The 18983-nt window shown below is 42.9% G+C and overlaps 1 protein-coding gene across 1 annotated transcript; it reads right to left on the bottom strand.

The window, feature by feature from the left end:
- Window positions 1-16414: 16414 nt before the first annotated feature.
- LOC123175843 (uncharacterized) lies at window positions 16415-18499 on the bottom strand. Its single transcript, XM_044590349.1, has 2 exons — window positions 17566-18499; window positions 16415-17099 (listed from the first exon to the last, which is right to left on the bottom strand). The coding sequence occupies exons 1-2, from the start codon at window positions 18049-18051 to the stop codon at window positions 16755-16757; spliced, it is 831 nt and encodes a 276-aa protein (XP_044446284.1). The 5' UTR covers window positions 18052-18499; the 3' UTR covers window positions 16415-16754.
- Between the last annotated feature and the right edge of the window lie 484 nt (window positions 18500-18983).

Genomic DNA, 18983 nt, shown 5'->3' with positions numbered 1-18983 from the left:
GCCGTTCCCCGCCGCCGGAGCCGCCCCTCGCCGCCCCAAGCCCCGCCGCACCCCGCCGCCCTCGCCGGACCCCGCCGGAGCCCCCTCCCGACGAGGTATCGATCCGATGCCGTTTGCCGGTTTTCTGAAAAAAACCGTTCGTTTAAAAAAAAACCCTAGATCGGTTTATTTCTTCGGTTTTATTATTTAGAGAACGTTCCCCGACCCGTTCGTTTCAACGAACGCGTTCGTCGGATTTTCTCTGTTAACGAACGTCCGTTCTTTAACCGTTCGTCAGTTTTTCTTTTTCGTCGGATTTTTCACGATTATTTCAGATCTCGATTTCTGATCGAATCTTCGTTTTGGTTTAACTTTTCGCTCGTTTATCGGAATCAGGCGATTCAAGCGCCTAGAGTTTCGTCTCGAAATTCTCTTTCTGTTTAACCTACTCAAACAAGTTTTTGCTACTGTAAAATTTGACTTAGATCCAGAAATAGTAAACGAAGCTTGTTTCTTTCGCCGTTTGACTTTCGTTGCTTCTTTCGAGTTGATTCTTTTTGCAAACCGGAGTTCTTAAGTTGAGCTGTCTGGTTGGATCTGTCATTCGAGTTTTACCTGTGCATTAGGTGAGTACTTATTGTTTGCTTGTTTGTTTGCGATAGAGTACCCGGAGTGCGCCGCTTGTTACTTCGAATCGCTAGGTTTCGCGGATCATCAGCAAGGCAAGTAACACTTTGATCATACCTTTCCATACCCAGTTTTCATTGCATTAGATCAATCCTCAAACATTGCATGATTAGGATCTAATTAAACTATGGGTATTGGGAAGTAGTTGAGGTAGTACCTATTTCCTGTTTTATTCAAACCCTTGGGAGTTACTTCTACGTTGCTATTATATTGCCATGCTATGCTCGTAGACGTGGATTGGGTTTGAGAGATTTCCATGACAGATGTGAGATTGTTTAATAATGGTTTACTTAAGGTGGCAACTAAAACTCACATCTGGGTGGATTGAGGTACCTGGGTATTCCAGGATTGCCTGTTTTTCTTTTGGACCGCCACCCAGGCTCAAAGGGATCATAAGATTATTCATGCTAGAAACTTCCGTGTGCAGCCACAAGCTATTATGGGCTCTAGCATAGTTGACTAAGTTGTGTGAACTCTTACAGTGGTAGACTAGCAGATGTAGGGGAAAGTAGGTGTAACTGTCTACCCATACGTAAGGTGCAAACACTTCTGAAAGACTGTGTCTCGGTCATCCGTTACTCAAACACCATGTAGTGCGAGTAATCCAACGGAGGAGATCGAGTCTTGTGGGGAAAAGTGCGCAAACCTCTGCAGAGTGTACAAACTAATCATGGTTAGTCATGTCCCCGGTTATGGACAACCTGAGTATCTAGTACTTGGATTATCATGTGAATCTCATCACCATGTTACTTTTAATTAATTTTGTTGGGTTAATGATGACACTTAATTGGGATTGAGATGCTGTCAACCATCTCAATGTTCAACAACCACCATGATAGTTAAATAAAATTTATTCCTTTGTAGTAGGGAAAAATTGGCTTTTCGCAAAAACTTTAACCATAGAGCTTTCCACCAGCCATATATGCATGTAGTATAGCTTTATCATGTTCATATTTCTCTATGTGTTACTTTGCCAGCATATTCCATGTGCTGACCCGTTTTTCGGGCTGCAACATTTCATGTTGCAGACTTTTCAGACGACGAGTAAGGTGCCTTAGGTCGTGGTCTTATACTCAGTGATGCCGCTGGAGTTGATGGACTCACTTATCTTCCAAGTCTTCCGCTGTTATCGTTTTTAGATGGCCTTAAGCCATATTTATCATACTTATTCTCTTTGGAGATATTCGTTGTAATAAGTGTGTGATTGCTACTCTGTTATAAATCCTCCATTTGTACTGTGCGTGTCAGCATTACTGATCCAGGGATGACATTGGTGCGCAGCAGCACAGACTATTTGAGGTCTGGTCGCTACAGATCAACAGATATAAATCCCAAGTGACTCAAAGAATAGAGCTATGCTCCCCGGCAATGGCGCCAGAAAATAGTCTTGATAACCCACAAGTATAGGGGATCGCAACAGTTTTCGAGGGTAGAGCATTCAACCCAAATTTATTGATTCGACACAAGGGGAGCCAAAGAATATTCTCAAGTATTAACCGTTGAGTTGTCAATTCAACCGCACCTGAAAGAATTAATATCTGCAGCAAAGTATTTAGTAGCAAAGTAATATGGAAGTAACGGTAGCAGTGGCAAAAGTAATAGTATTGGTTTTGTAGTGATTGTAACAGTAGCAACGGTAAAGTAACTAAGCAAAGATCAATATGTGAAAAGCTCGTAGGCAATGGATCAGTGATGGATAATTATGTCGGATGCGATTCCTCATGCAACAGTTATAACTTAGGGTGACACAGAACTAGCTCCAGTTCATCAATGTAATGTAGGCATGTATTCGGAATATAGTCATATGTGCTTACGGAAAAGAACATGCATGCCATCTTTTGTCCTACCCTCCCGTGGCAGCGGGGTCCTATCGGAAACTAAGGGATATTAAGGCCTCCTTTTAATAGAGTACCAGAACAAAGCATTAACACTTAGTGAATACATGAACTCCTCAAACTATAGTCATCACCGGGAGTGGTCCCGATTATTGTCACTTCGGGGTTACCGGACCATAACACATAGTAGGTGACTATTGATTTGCAAAATAGGACCAAGAACTCACATATATTCATGCAAACATAATAGGTTCATATATGAAATCATGGCACTCGGGCCCTAGTGACAAGCATTAAGCATAGCAAAGTCATAGCAACATCAATCTCAAAACATAATGGATACCAGGGATCAAACCCTAACAAAACTAACTCGATTACATGATAAATCTCATCCAACCCATCACCGTCCAGCAAGCCTACGATGGAATTACTCACGCACAGCGGTGAGCATCATGAAATTGGTGATGGAGGAAGGTTGAGGATGACGATGGCGACGGATTCCCCTCTCTGGGACTCCAGATCATCCCTCCCGAGAGAGATTAGGGCTTGGCGGCGGCTCCGTATCGTAAATTGCGATGAATCCTTCTCCTTGATTTTTTCTCCCCGAACGTGAATATATAGAGTTGGAGTTGAGGTCGGTGGAGCCTCAGGTGGCCCACGAGACAGGGGGGCGCGCCCCCACCCTCGTGGACAGGGTGTGGGACCCCTGGTGTTGATTCTTTCGCCAGTATTTTTTATAGATTCCAAAAATGTTCTCCGTGAAGTTTCAGGTCATTCCGAGAACTTTTATTTCTGCACAAAAATAACACCATGGCAATTCTGCTGAAAACAGCGTCAGGCCGGGTTAGTTCCATTCAAATCATGCAAGTTAGAGTCCAAAACAAGGTCAAAAGTGTTTGGAAAAGTAGATACGATGGAGACGTATCAGCATGCATCCTCACCCAACTAGAGGATGGGTTTCTAGTCGTATGCAGGCCGCTATGGCCCACTAGGCGGGCTTTTTTATTTTCTTTTTTTATTTTCTACCTTATTTTATTTATTTCTGAGTTGTTTTTTTGCTATATTTAGAATTTATTTGTGAATATTTTTTCTTTAGGTTCAAACAAACTTTCTGTTAATGCCAGTAGTTTTCAAATTTGAATAGTTTAAATTTGAATTATTTGAAATTTGTGTGAATCACTAGTTTGTGAATAACTTAACTTTAAAAATAGATTTTTTAGTGATTCTTTTTTCTTATGTTTAATATTAGTGTGTTTTATTATTATATTCAATTTGGTAATACTAAGGATATTTAAAAAATGAAATGTCTTTGTAACAGATGAGTTTTCGTCCGAAACCCTGATACTTCGAAATAGATTATCCATTTTGTACACAAAGTTCATGCAGTTTTTGCCGTAACCCTCTCTACTTTTTTGCACATGCTATGTGGGTGAAATTATGATACCCTGCCAACTTTCAACCTTTTCAGAGTTCATTTAAAGTGTTTTTCAATTTCAGGGTCATTTAGATGAAAAAATCAATAATGGTGCATACTGAATGGACAAAATGTCTAGAGTTGTAATAAAAAAATGAAATGCCTTTGTAACAGATGAGTTTTCGTCTGAAACCCTGATATTTCGAAAGAGATTGTCCATTTTGTACACGAAGTGGATCCATTTTTTTCCGTAACCGTCTGAACTTTTTTGCACATGCTATGTGGGTGGAATGATGAAACCATGCCAACTTTTAACCTTTTCAGAGTTCATTTGAAGTGTTTTTCAATTATAGGGTCATTTAGTTGAAAAATCAGTAAATGCATGAAAGAATTTGCTTGCACATAAAATTTCTTCGCGTTTCAAATGCCAAAACACATAAGTAACCTAACTATTACAAAGATTCCCTCCGGTTAGTTCAAAGCAGGACTTTCCAGATATATAAGTCCGGAAACTCACTAGAGAAGAAAGTGATGACAGTGTGTTGACACCTGATTTTGGCAAGATACAGAGTGAAAGGGTTTTCAGCATGAGAAAGTTTCACATCGTCGAGTGGAACAACTTTAATGTTTAGGCTATCGCCATTCGACCTCATCTCAGTGGCCGAAGCTGTACTCCGAGTGACAAAATTTAGTGTTTTGAGTGCTTTTCGGCCGATTACGCCCTCATTATGTCCTCAGATGAAGGAGCACTCTAAAGGAATTGTCTTCGTCTCGTCGAGGCAATTGATTTTGATATATAAATCATCTTAATCCGAGTTCATATGCAAAAGTTACAGTCAATACGGTTTGGACAGGCCAGAGACCAAAATATTACGCTTGACACCAGACACATGTTGATGAGTGTCTGATGCAATGCATGAGCAATTCGGCCCTCAAGACGGCCTGGAATCGAAAAACCTTCAACACAGAAAAGTTTCGTCTCGTCGAGCCGATTGATTTTCATATATAATTCGTCTCAATCCGAGGTCGTATGAGGCTTGGAGAGACAAGACAAGATCAGGCAGTGTTTTCAGTCGGAAATCCGAATGAATCCGAGTGAAAATTTACCGGTCGAGTGAAAGTTTGCTGACCGGATGAACTTATTATTATCCGAGTCAAATATAGTCATCCGAGTGAAATTTTCCTCCAGGTGAAAATATTTCGAGTGAAAAGATTACCATCGGAAGGAAAACTTGCCGATCGAGTAAGATATTGTCTTCCAAGTGGAAATATAGTCATCTGAGTGGAAATATGGTCATCCGAGTGAAATTGTCCTCCAGGTGAAAATATTCCGAGTGAAAAGATTGCCATCGGAACGAAAACTTGCCGATCGAGTAAGATATTGCCTTCCGAGTGGAAATATAGTCATCCGAGTGAAAGATTGTCTTCCGAGTGAAAAAGTCCAGTCGGACGATCCGAGTGAAAGTCTCTAATATTCGAGTGGATGAGCTCGAATCCGAGTGAAACTGAACATGTGCCCGAAAGTTTATCAAGATGACCTCTGATGAAGAAGTGTTCAATACAGAAGTTGTGCGTATCATCAAGACGGTAGACTTTGGTTTTGGAGTCATCATCATCAGAGATAGTATATGGCATGCAAATTCACTACGAGACTCGGATAATCCAGTCTACTGCAAGACCGAGTCTGACTGGAAGGTAAAGATGACCTCGAAAAGTATTCAAGATGGCCTTATTTGAAAAAGTTATCAACATGAGGGTTGTTCGTATCGTCGAGGCGCACAAGTTTGATATTTGGGCCGTCTTGATCGGAGATCATATGCAAGCTCGGCGGCCCGCACAAGGAGGAAGACAGAAGTTGGGCCAGATTCAGACTGAATCCGAGTTGGAATACAACTAGGACTCTAGGACGTGAATTGATGTAATTTCTTGTAAGGAAAGCCTAGATGAATCCTTTACTTGTACGGGAAGTCCAGCCGCCTCTTATATATATTGGGGGTGATGGCCGCTTGAACAACACTCAATCGAACAAATCAATATACTACTTTTTCATCTACGTTTTATCTCTCCACCATTTTTCTCTCTCGTTCTTCGCTGTTCTTCGTGTTTGAGAGCTGCAAATCCTGAGGCTCTAGGGGCGAGCGAATCGACCTAGGGCAGCCCATAGCCGCCGCATTCCCTGACGGGGTCCCGCCCGGGGGTGTGGGGTTTTCGGGTCTGCAAAAGCGCCCGCCGACTGTCTTGCATATCACGCTGTCGGTCGCGTCTCTTTCGACGTGAGTTGCGGTGCATCACCCCCGGCGTCGAGGGTACACGTGACGTGTTCGTGTGTCAACACAGTGAAGCCGATCACATCCCAGAGTGGGATCTTTGGGTGTGAAACTTTTTCTTCACGTGCGTCCCTTTGCGCCGTAACCATGGACAATCTTCATCATTTAACTGGATGCTCGGGTCAATATTCACTGTGAATTGAGCAATTTCATCGAACTTTCATAATCTTCTGACATGTCTGTCTTGTCATCCACTCCCACGATGTTTCTTTTCCCTGAAAGAACTATGTGGCGCTTTGGCTCATCGTATGATGCATTCGCTTCCTTATCTTTTCTTTTTCTCGGCTTGGTAGACATGTCCTTCACATAGAAAACCTGCGCCACATCATTGGCTAGGACGAATGGTTCGTGTGCATACGCAAGATTGTTAAGATCCACCGTTGTCATTCCGTACTGCGGGTCTTCCGTTACCCCGCCTCGTGTCATATTGACCCATTTGCACCGAAACAAAGGGACATTCAAACCACGTCCATAGTCAAGTTCCCATATGTCCTCTATGTAACCATAATATGTTTCCTTTCCCGTCTTGGTTGCTGCATCAAAGCGGACACCACTGTTTTGGTTGGTGCTCTTCTTATCTTGGGCGATCGTGTAAAATGTATTCCCATTTATCTCGTACCCTTTGAAAGTCATTATATTGAAAGATGGTAACTGGGACAACAAGTACAGGTCATCTTCAATAGCGGCGTCATGCATGACACATGTCTGCAACCAACCGGCGAAAGTCCCCGTTTGTTCACGTGTAATCCAGTCGTCAGACTGCTCCGGGTGTTTGGAGCGTAGAAAATTCTTGTGTTCGTCCATATACGGAGCCACCAAGGCGGAATTTTGTAGAACTGTGTAGTGTGCTTGAGTGAGAGAATGCCCGTCCATACATATTATTTGATCCCCTGCTAGCGTGCCTTTTCCATCCAATCTGCCCTGATGCCGCGATTCAGGAACACCAATCGGCTTAAGATCAGGAATAAAGTCAATACAAAACTCAATGACCTCCTCATTTTCATGGCCCTTCGAGATGCTTCCTTCTGACCTAGCATGGTTATGAACATATTTCTTTAAGACTCCCATGAACCTCTTAAAGGGGAACATATTGTGTAGAAATACAGGACCCAAAATGTTAATCTCTTCGCATAGGTGAACTAGGATGTGCGTCATGATGTTGAAGAAGGATGGTGGGAACACTAACTCAAAACTGACAAGACATTGCACCAAATCATTCTCTAACCTTGGTATGATTTCTAGATCGATTACTTTCTGAGAGATTGCATTGAGGAATGCACATAGCTTCACAATGGATAATCGAACGTTTTCCGGTAGAAGCCCCCTCAATGCAACCGGAAGCAGTTGCGTCATAATCACGTGGCAGTCATGAGACTTTAGGTTCTGGAACTTTTTCTCTGCCATATGTATTATTCCCTTTATATTCGACGAGAAGCCAGACGGTACCTTCATACTGAGCAGGCATTCAAAGAAGATTTCCTTCTCTTCTTTGGTAAGAGCGTAGCTGGCATGACCCTGATGTATGCCGTCTTTTCCGTGCATACGTTGCTGGTCCTCCCGTGTCTCCGGTGTATCTTTTGTCTTCCCATACCCACCCAAGAAGCCAAGCAGGGTCACGCAAAGATTCTTTGTCATGTGCATCATGTCGATTGCGGAGCGGACCTCTAGGTCTTTCCAATAGGGCAGGTCCCAAAATATAGATTTCTTCTTCCACATGGGTGCGCGTCCGTCAGCGTCATTCGGAATAGGTTGTCCGCCAGGACCCTTTCCAAAGATTACCTTCAAATCCTTGACCATATCATGTACATCAGCACCAGTACAGTGGCGAGGCTTCGTCCGGTGATCCGCCTCACCTTTCAAATGCTTGCCTTTCTTTCTTACGAGATGCCTGCTCGGAAGAAATCGACGATGTCCCAGGTACACATTCTTCCTACAATTAGCCAAATATATACTGTCGGTATCATCCAAGCAGTGTGTGCATGCGCAGTATCCCTTGTTTGTCTGTCCTGAAAGGTTACTGAGAGCAGGCCAATCATTGATGGTCACGAACAGCAACGCCTTTAGGTCAAATTCTTCCTGTCTGTGCTCATCCCACACACGTACACCTGTTCCATTCCACAGCTGTAAGAGTTCTTCAACTAATGGCCTTAGGTACACATCAATGTTGTTGCCGGGTTGCTTAGGGCCTTGGATGAGCACTGGCATCATAATGAACTTCCGCTTCATGCACAACCAAGGAGGAAGGTTATACAAACAAAGAGTCATAGGCGAGGTGCTATGGTTGCTGCTCTGCTCCCCAAAAGGATTAATGCCATCTGCGCTTAGACCAAACCATACGTTCCTTGCGTCACCTGCAAACTACTCACTGTACTTTCTCTCGATTTTTCTCCACTGCGACCCATCAGCGGGTACTCTCAACTTTCCGTCTTTCTTACGGTCTTCTCTGTGCCATCGCATCGCCTTGGCATGCTCTTTGTTTAGGAACAAACGTGTCAACCGTGGTATTATAGGAGCATACCACATCACCTTGGCAGGAATCTGCTTCTTCCTGGGGCACTCACCCTCTACATCACCAGGGTCATCACGGCTGATCTTATAGCGCAATGCACCACATACCGGGCACGCGTTCAAATCCGCGTACTCACCGCGGTAGAGGATGCAGTCATTAGGGCATGCATGTATCTTCTGCACCTCTAACCCTAGAGGGCAGACAAACTTCTTTGCTTCGTACGTACTCTCAGGCAATTCGTTGTCCTTTGGAAGCATCTTCTTTAACATTACCAGCAACTTTCCAAATCCCTTGTCAGATACACCATTCTTTGCCTTCCATTGCAGCAATTCCAGTGTGGTGCCCAACTTTTTATTGTCCGTTTCGCAATTCGGGTACAACAACTTCTTGTGATCCTCTAACTTGCGCTGCAACTTCTTCTTCTCCTTTTCACTTGTGCATTTTCTCTCTACATCGGCAATGGCCCGACCTAGATCATTGGCTGGCTCATCTGATGCCTCTTCTTCAGCTTCTTCCCGCATTGCCGGCTCAGATTCTTCCCGCATTGCCGGCTCAGCTTCTTCCCCCATTGTTGTATCATCATATTCAGGGAACCCATGGCCAGGATAGCTATCGTCGTCCTATTCTTCTTCACTGTCTTCCATCATAACCCCTCTTTCTCCGTGCTTGGTCCAAACATTATAGTGGGGCATGAAACCGGACTTAAACAGGTGGACGTGAATGGTTTTTAACTTAGAGTAATTCTAACCATTCTTACAGCTAACACATGGACAAGGCATAAAACCATCCGCCCGCTTGTTTGCCTTAGCCGCAAGCAGAAAAGTATGCACGCCATCAACGAAATGGGGAGAGCATCGGTCATCGTACATCCATTGCCGGCTCATCTTCATTACACAGCACCGAAAAGACCAAATTAATACATGTCCATACATAAAGTTCATACAACACTTATTCTCATAAAACAAACATACAAATAACTCTCTAGCTAAAGCATTTAAATGCAACAACAAATACGATCAAGATCGCAACTAAGGTAACAATTGATCCAACAACATAATGATACCAAGCCTCACTATCGATGGCATATTTTCTAATCTTTCTAATCTTCAAGCACATTTCTCCATCTTGATCTTGTGATCATCGACGACATCGGTAACATGCAACTCCAATTCCATCTTCTCCCCTCAATTCTTTTCAATTTTTCTTTCAAATACTCGTTTTCTCTTTCAACTAAATTTAACCTCTCGACAATAGGGTCGGTTGGAATTTCCGGTTCACATACCTCCTAGATAAAAATATATATGTCAACTTGATGGGCATAATTTTTCATAAACACGAAATGCAACAAATAGTTATAAAAGAAAATATACCACATCCGAATCATAACCCGGACGAGGGCCGACGGGGACAGATATCAAAACCATGGTACTATGAATAACAAACAACGTACGGGTAAGATAATTATACAAGTAACTATATATCTAAATCACACAAACATGATTTTTATATATAAAAAAGATAAGAAACAAGAGGCTCACCCCACAAGGTGGTGCCGGTGACAGGACGGTGCGGACGATTGACGGTGGTTAGGACGGAGACGGGAAGGCACTAAGTAAACGACACCTACATATGCAAACTAAGAGTTATTTTGAGCTCAAATTGCATATAAATCAAATAAACTACCACATATAATTCCTCCCAAATTACTAAAACCCACAAATTAATCACTATATAAAGCATTGCAAGAGCTAATCTAGCAATAAAAGAAGAAAGGACAGAGTTGCTTACCTTTGTGATCACTTGAATGGATGGGGGCCTTCAAATCATGACAAATTTTGGGCAAAATGTGTGATGAGCTCGAGGTATAGAGGGGAAGAACAGAGAGGAGAGGGTAAAGGGGGAAAACAGAGCGAGCTCGCTCGCAGGTGGACGAAGGGTTTATATAGGACGACCTTTAGTACCGGTTCGTGCCACCAACCGGTACTAAAGGTGGTGGAGGGGCCCCAGACTGACAACAACGTGCCACCACTCTCTTTAGTACCGGTTCGTGGCACGAACCGGTGCTAAAGGTTCGGCACGAACCGGTACTAATGAGAGCGGCCCGCCTAGCCGTTGGAACCGGCACTAATGGTCACATTAGTGCCGACTCAAATACAAACCGGGACTAATGAGCTGAACATTTCACCCTTTTTCTACTAGTGAATCATCATCGGGTGTCGCGGCGTGCCACAGGTCAGGCCTGGCGGTGACCAATATCCTTCCACGGTTATACGTGACGTAGAAGTTGGTAAGGTCCTGGCATTCAAGCGTCCGCTCGACCACTGTCCACGTGGCTTCTCCGGGATGCAGGAGGGCTGCCCAGAAGTTGGCAATAAAGTCGTCCTCCGGGTCGGTGTCGTACAGGCCATACAGAAGTGTAGTGCCGTCACCGTAGACGATGTTGTGGAGGCCATGCCCAAGTGTATAATTACTGGTAGTCCCCTTGGTGATGCAATTTTTGATTTCTTTGGGGAACGGGGGGAGGTGTTTGATGACGACTCCGGTGAGGATGTCACGGAGAGTAGGGCACGGGCCATCGTCGACCAGATACCACACGACGGCGCCGACAACGCTAGCCGCCAAGTCCCGTTGGCTGGATGGCGGCGCGGCGCGGTAGGTTCTCCTGGAGAAAACACATCTGAACTTGAGGTCCTTGATGTTGGGCGCGAGGAGCCATGGCGGAAAGGAGGGCTGCTTCGTCAGGGTCGCGTCCGGCGCTGTGTCGCGCCATGCCATGCAGATGGCGTGGAAGCGGACGTAGTGGGCGATGTCGCGTAGGCGGCCGGAGATGTCGCGGAGCAGGTCTACCGGCAGGTCAAGCCAGGGTGCCGGCGAGTGCAATGGAGACTGATGGTTTTGGCCACGGCAGACGCACGCATCAAGAAAGGCGCAAGTAGACGACGAGGACTTAATGGTTTGATTTCCACTGACGCCGCGACGGTGCCTAATGGGCCAAGGGGACAGACACACCAGCCCACAAGGGGGCTGGCGCACCCCTCTCCCTGGCCGGCCGGCCCTAGGGGAAGGAAAGGGGAGGGGTGAACCCTCCTGCCTTTCCCTCCTCATGAGAGAAAGGAAAGGGGCACCGCCTCCCCCTGCCTTCCTCCCGCACTCAAGGAAGGGGGCGCGTCTTGGGGAAGACCCCAAGTAGGATTCGCCTACTTGGGGCGCCTCCTGGCTGCCCCTCCCCTCACCTATATATATCGCGTAGAAAACAGGTTCTAGTTCATCGCGTGCCATAGTTTGGAAAACAGGTTTTTAAGGAGCTAAAAACCTATGTTTTTTCTAATAAATATGCCCAAGTAATTCACATATGAAAGCCTCTAGAATTCTGATGGAGAAAAAAAGGTAACACAAATAAAACATAACATTTTTATCAGAAAAACAAGTAAAATTCACGCGAGAAGTACATCTTTCAAAAAGGAAAACGTTCACGACGAGAACAAAAGGAAGAAAAGTATCACGACACAAAAAACCAAAAAGGTTCGCCGAATGAAACCTAGTAAGTTCGGAGAATAAAACAACATAATATTTTTTGATTAAGATTAACTGGTGAACCCCAAAAAAGTTTAATAAAATAAAAGCAATAAGTTCAATTTCAAACAACGAAGAAGTTCGATGTTTCTAAAAAATCTCCAATTTTAACATTTCTAAAAATACACAATGAAGTTCAAATAAAAAAAGGTAGAGCGGTTCAATGTCTATAAAAAAAACTCGGATATTTTCACGTAACCGAGCAGTTTGATATTTATTTGAAAAATCAGGTTTTTCAGGTTACTAAACAATAAAACTAATAAGTTCAATTTGAAATATGAAGAAGTTCGATGTTTCTAACAAAACTCCAACTTTCAGATTTATAAATAATTGAAGTTTTAACCTCCCTTCAATTGCGTGTAATTTAACGTATACACAAAAATGTGACAGAAGTTCATAGTGAAAACAATGAGAAGTTCAGGTACTGCAAGAAATGCATTTCAGGTGAGAAATAAAAGTATAGAAAAGTAAAAGCATAAAAGGTTTGTTGAAAGAAGTTCAAGTGCTCTGTCCGGAGAAGTTAAAAAATTCTTGCGAGAGAGGTTCACCTTGTATTTCCATGTTTGATTTTTCCGTGTAAAAATCGAATACAATTCTTTACTCAAAATATAAAAAGGTGAAGTTCATATTGAAATAACAGAGAAGTTCAGAGTTATTAAAACCTAGGATTCACCTGTTCAGAAAATAAAAAATACAACGTCATTTTTTTCACTTTTAAAAACAACTCATAAACGAAAATAATGGTTGCTAGAAGTTCAAGTGCTCTGCGAGGAAAAGTTCAAAAAATTCTTGTGAGAAAGGTTCACCGTGTATTTAGATGTCCAAAATACATTAAAAAATATGTTGTTTTTTGTGTTTTAAAATAATTCTCTCAAACTAGAGAGAAGTTCAAACTGATAATAACCATAAGTTCACGTACTACATAGTGTGTATTTCATATAAGAAAAAAAACAATAAAGTGAAACAGAGCAAAGTTCAAATAGACATGCCCTAGAAGTTCAACTACTTCACGCAGTGCAAAAAACAGCACATCAAAAACAGAGTGAGGTTCAAACAGACATGCCCGAGAAGTTCAACTACTTCACGCAGTGCGTTTTCATTTGCAATGAAGGCAGAAATCAAGATCTCGTCATTTCTCTAATTTACTTCAAAACGAAAGGAAGATCATTTGTGTAACTTCAAGTCCTAGGTCGGAGAAAGTTAAAGAACATATTGTGAGATAGGTTTGTACAAAAAGAATATCATTTGTGTAACACTGACGAAATGGATGAGAAAATTACAAACAAAAATACGTCACAGAAGTTCAACGTGAAAACAGCAGGAAGTTCGACTACTATAGTGAATGAATTTGAGATGAAAAACTTTTAAAACAGTCGCGAGTACGAAAAAACGATGAACACGGGAAAGTTGCGTGTTTACATCAGCTTTCCACCGGTATATTACTTGCACAATTCCGGTGAGTGTTCCGGTGAGTGGATGGAGAGCTACAGGCAAAAAAAGCACGTGAAAAACAGAGTGAAGTTCAAGTAGACATGCCGAGAAGTTCAGGTTCTTGACGCGGTGCATTTTCGAAGAATCTGTTTCGCGATAAAGGTAGAACGAATGATCTCGCCATTTTTGAAATTACTTGAAAACGGCTAGGAATCAGAGAAAAACCATCAACATGAAAAAGTTTCGCATTTTCCTTAGCTTTTCAATGCTATATTATTTGCGCCATTCCGATAAAGTTTGTAGAAATTACGACGAAAATACGTTTTTACCCATTTCCAAAATTGACTTAAAACAGTAAGGAATTGGGAGAAACAATATATACCAAAAAGTTTCGCATTTTTCAAGCTTTCCAACGCCATATCATTTGCTATATTCGGACGTATGGTTAAAAAATTAGCTTGAAAATACGAATTTCGTGCAACTTGGACCGTTTGATAAATCACTTTTGAACTGTTCAAAATTAGAAAAAACTTTCAACAGGATGAAAGTAGCGCATTTTCATAAGCTTTCCAACGCCATATCATTTGCCTCAATTGGATTACCCGTTTAGAAATGACATCGAAAATACGAACTTGGCAGTTCGGTTTGCGAAATTTTACGATTTTCCAAATTACTCTTTAACCGTAGGGAATTAGAGAAAACTTTCAACATGTGGAAGGAGCGGTTTTGCAGCAACTTTCCAACGCCATATTATTTGCCTCATTCCGATAAACGGTTTTAAAATGCGATCAAAAATACGATTCACGTTTTTTGTATGAAGAAAAAACGATTTTCAAAACTGCTCTTAAACCACTTACATTTTGCCAAAAATTTAACTTGGGTCATGATAATGGTGTCCATAGCTTTCCAACGGTATATCACAAGCCCCATTTGGGCAATGTTGGCGGAAGTTCAGCCTAGCACTGGGAGAAGTTCAGGTCGAACAATTCAGGCAGTAAAATTGCAAAAAACACAATTTCATCGCGACCCGAGAGCAAAATCCGCCAACGAGCGAGATTCCTATTTAAAATCGGTATTTAGTTGCTAAAAAACATTTCTAGATTACACTGACATCATATAGAACACGACTAACCAGAATATTTCGCGGGGGAAGCCACGGTTGCGAAGATAGCCCGAAGGCCGGGTTCGTACAAAGGGAAGTTCAGGCGCGTTACTCAGGCAGTTCAGGTTGTGATCAGAATATTATTCTGATCCCGTGATCAGAATAGTGTTTATATATATATATATATATATATATATATATATATATATATATATATATGGAGCCACACATAACCACGACAATCGCTTAGCCGTGTGCGGCGCACCTCTCCACAGTTTCGTCCCTCGGTCATATTTTCGTTGTGCTTCCCTGTGGAGATAGCTTCACCATCACTGTCATCACGCCATCATGCTGGCGGAACTCATCCACTACTTCGTCGTCTTGCTGGATCAAGAAGGCGAGGACCTCACCGAGCTGAACATGTGCTGAACGTGGAGGTGTCGTACATTCGGTACTGAATCAGTTGGATCGCGAAGAAGTTCGACTATATCAACCGTGTTACTAAACGCTTCCGCTTACGGTCTACTAGGGTGCGTTGACACACTCTCCCTCTCGTTGTTATGCATCTCCATGCATAGACCTTGCGTCTGCGTAGAACTTTTTTTGTTTTTCATGCAACGTTTCCCAACACAAGGAGCTTGAGAGTGTTTGTGCAGAGAGAGTGAGAGAGAGAGGTCATGGACGAAGTATCTTGAGAAGAGGGAAGAATATGCATCAATGTTTTCATTTTGCACCAAAAGATTGCACACAATTCAAAACTAAGCCAGTATTGTAACATAAATAAGCATAAATTTAATTTAAGCTAGTATTCAAACTTTGCAATACACTGCCAAATGTAAAAAAAATCAGGAATTACCTTTTACAAATACACAAAGGATGTTCCTGAACACAAAGTAAAAGTTGAGCCAAACCAAAACCAAGTAGTGCAATTCATCCACCTAGTGTTGTAAGAATTTCCATATATTATCTTGTAGTAAAAGACTGGACAAATTTTTAAAATTGCTTCAATTCAACCACCTACCGAAAAACTTATTACATATTCTTCACTAATAATACACAAACCATCATCGTAGATGGCTCAAAAAGCAGTGGAAAATGTTTCCTTTCATCTACAAAGCAGAGTCTTTGGATATAACTCTTACAACTTCCTAAAGATCTAAGGAAAGGCATCACAATTCTGGACGACAAGATGGGGTGGGGGATATGGGATATCTTAGATGAAGGCATAAAATGCGTCTCTTGTTTTGACCGATTCATCTGTGATACTGTTCCAGGAGTACAATTCACGTAATTAAATAATCTTCCACAACATTACAAAAGCAAAAAGTAATAGCCCCAAACCAATATATATATATATATAATGGTCAATACTATACTCTCCCGATCCGACAAAATTCACATGTTGTTCTGGCTTCCGCATCACCTTCACGATGCTCACTTCAAGGATGCACCCGCCCAAAACCTGAAACAAGAGAAGAAGACATCCATTGATTGTTACACATCTACAAACCAACCAAAGATGATCATGCATAATTTTATAATTGAAAAAACCCCTAATCTTCTATATCTAAATAGCTAGCCCACTAACATATTTCTTTGAACATACACACATGCCACCTCATCATGTAAACAAGCATGCACAAGACCTACCCTCACATGCAAACATGCATGGGAAAAGGCCCATCACCTCATCAAGTTACAATGCAGGCAAAAGACCCACATGGTCATGCAAACATGCATGGGAAAAGGCCCACCTCATCAATAATTAAATACAGTAAATCATATATGTTTTTAGTTTTAGTTCTCATATTATTCTTACAAATATACATATTCAAAATAATAAAATATCATGAAAGTATACTGCAACTGAGTCCCACAGCAATACGTGGGGTATCATCTAGTTATGCCATAAGATGTATGCACTTACCAGTCCGTCAAGTGTAGCAAGAGCATTAGCATGTTCCTCGACCATCTCCATGGTCACATGCCCGAATCCCTTTGAGATATTGTTCTTCTTCTTACATCTCACCTTAGCTTGGGACACCTTACCGTGCTGGTTGAAGAACCGACGCAGCTGAAAGTTATTCACGCTGCGAGGCAGGTTGTTTACGATCACCGTGAAATAAGACTTGTAATGTTGTTGCCGAGGTCTCTCCATGTGAATAGTGCTTTTTGGAGTTGTAGTCCTCTGTTGGTTTTTCCTCTTCCACCATTTTGAACTCTCACACCTTTCACTGATTTCCTGATCCAGCAAAATCAAATTTATCACGGAACAGGGGGTTAGTACATTTATCTAACCAATATTATAATGATGTACTAATACACAGTTTAACCATCAGCTTATCCTATGGCATTTGTTAAATTAAAACAAATAAAATATAGCACTACTAACCGCTAAATTGAATGAATAATGCTCATGATGCATGCGTGTTGTCAGTAGTATAAATGTGGTTTTTATAAGTATAGCGCTAGTCACTGAACTTAGAAAAAAAAAGGGTTTGTCTATTTCGAAGAAAATAACTCTTCCTCCCTTCTAAGTTGATGCCAAGGTCTAAGTTTGTTGGCTTAATCACAAGCGGACGAGAAGATTTGATCGCACAACTGTGAGTGCAGTCAAAGAAATAACAATATCTAAGTTGAATGTGAAATAGTCTAAAATAATTGCATTTCACCAAAAAAAAAAGAGGTGTAAATATGATTGCGTATACCTGGTTTGGAGCAACAGCGGGCTGGGGGAAGAGCCACATGCACATATCATCGTCCCATCCATCAGGCAACTGCTCCACGAATTTGGTCTTGCCATTGAGGAGATTGTACCTAAGCACATAACACGACCGACCAGGCATGTCGTTCTCTATGTTGTAGAGAAAATATGCGCATCCGGCGGACATGGCATCACCGCCTAGCCGTGAGGCATCCACGGCAAAGCTGTTGGGCCACCCCAGGAATAGGACGCGGTTAGCTAGGCTCTTGCCATCCTTCCTCACCCACCGCATTTTCATCGGCGCCTCGTCCTCTAGGGCGTGAATGGACACCGAGAGAGCGCCAACCAGGCAAGAGACAAAGGCCTCACCGCGCCGCCGCCAATAATCCATGTAATCTTTGCGGACGTGAACCGACGCCCAGAGAAGCTCGCCATGGGACTCGAGAAGGTAGTTGTACATGTCTAAGTAGTCTAGGCGCTCCCCTGGCATCCAGGGGCTCGGCAGCACCACATCTCGAACACCGTGGTGATCGTCCGGTGTCACGGCGTGCCACAGGTTAGACCCGACGGTGACCAATATCCTTCCATGGTGATATGTGACGTAGAGGTTGGTAAGGTCCGGGCATTCAAGCGTCCGCTCCACGACCGTCCACGTGGCTTCTCCGGGAGGCAGGAGGGCTGCCCAGAAGTTGGCAATAAGTCGCGGAGCAGGTCTGCCGGCAGGTCAGGCCACCGTGCCGGCGCCGTTGTGTGCACTGGAGACTGATGGTTTTGGCCACGGCAGACGCACGCATCAAGAGAGGCGCAAGTAGACGACGAGGACTCGATGGTTTGATCGCTACTGACGCCGCGACGGTGCCTGGAGCGTCGACGACCTCTCGCCATCGATCGATATATTGAGGATCACGTGCGCGTCCAAATCGTCGAGCTGTGCTTTTGTTTTCTCTTCCCACGCTATGGATACATCACGTGGCTATATATACTATTATTGCTAACACGAGTAAGCTAGTATTCTGCACGACTACGGTCAAGGACACGAATACGGACTCGTATTGCCGCCGCAGGAAACTGGCTACCTAGCGTGTTCATCAGTTCTTTTTTTTGCTTTAACATCGTGTTCATCAGTTCACACGTAGAACATGCAGCAGTACTCTGCGTGCACTTGTACGGCCAAGAGCCGTTCCTTTTTAGAGAAAAGGTGTCGGCCGAGCCCGAGAGAAGGCTCGAACCTAACCCGGCTTTAAATTAACAAAGCCATCAACCGGCCAGAATTACACGAAATAGTTACAAAGTAAAGAAACAGGAAACGGCAAAGATACAGAGAGCTGTAACAGCTTACAACCAAGTATTGCAAACACAAGATAGTAAAAGGAGCCTAGCCAGGATCACCAATGTCACACGCCAAGAGTAGCAGCCACACCA

The sequence above is a fragment of the Triticum aestivum genome, chromosome 1D, assembly GCF_018294505.1.
Source record: "Triticum aestivum cultivar Chinese Spring chromosome 1D, IWGSC CS RefSeq v2.1, whole genome shotgun sequence".
NCBI lineage: Eukaryota > Viridiplantae > Streptophyta > Magnoliopsida > Poales > Poaceae > Triticum > Triticum aestivum.
Note: the sequence above shows the minus strand (reverse complement) of the source record. Positions and strands in the feature narration are given on the sequence as shown.

Bases quoted from the DNA above. Each gene is read 5' to 3' on its own strand.
- LOC123175843 (XM_044590349.1), bottom strand. From the start codon at position 18,051: ATGCCAGGGGAGCGCCTAGACTACTTAGACATGTACAACTACCTTCTC. The intron at 17,100-17,565 runs GTATACGCAATC...TTGCTGGATCAG, and splicing joins CCGCTGTTGCTCCAAACCAG to GAAATCAGTGAAAGGTGTGA.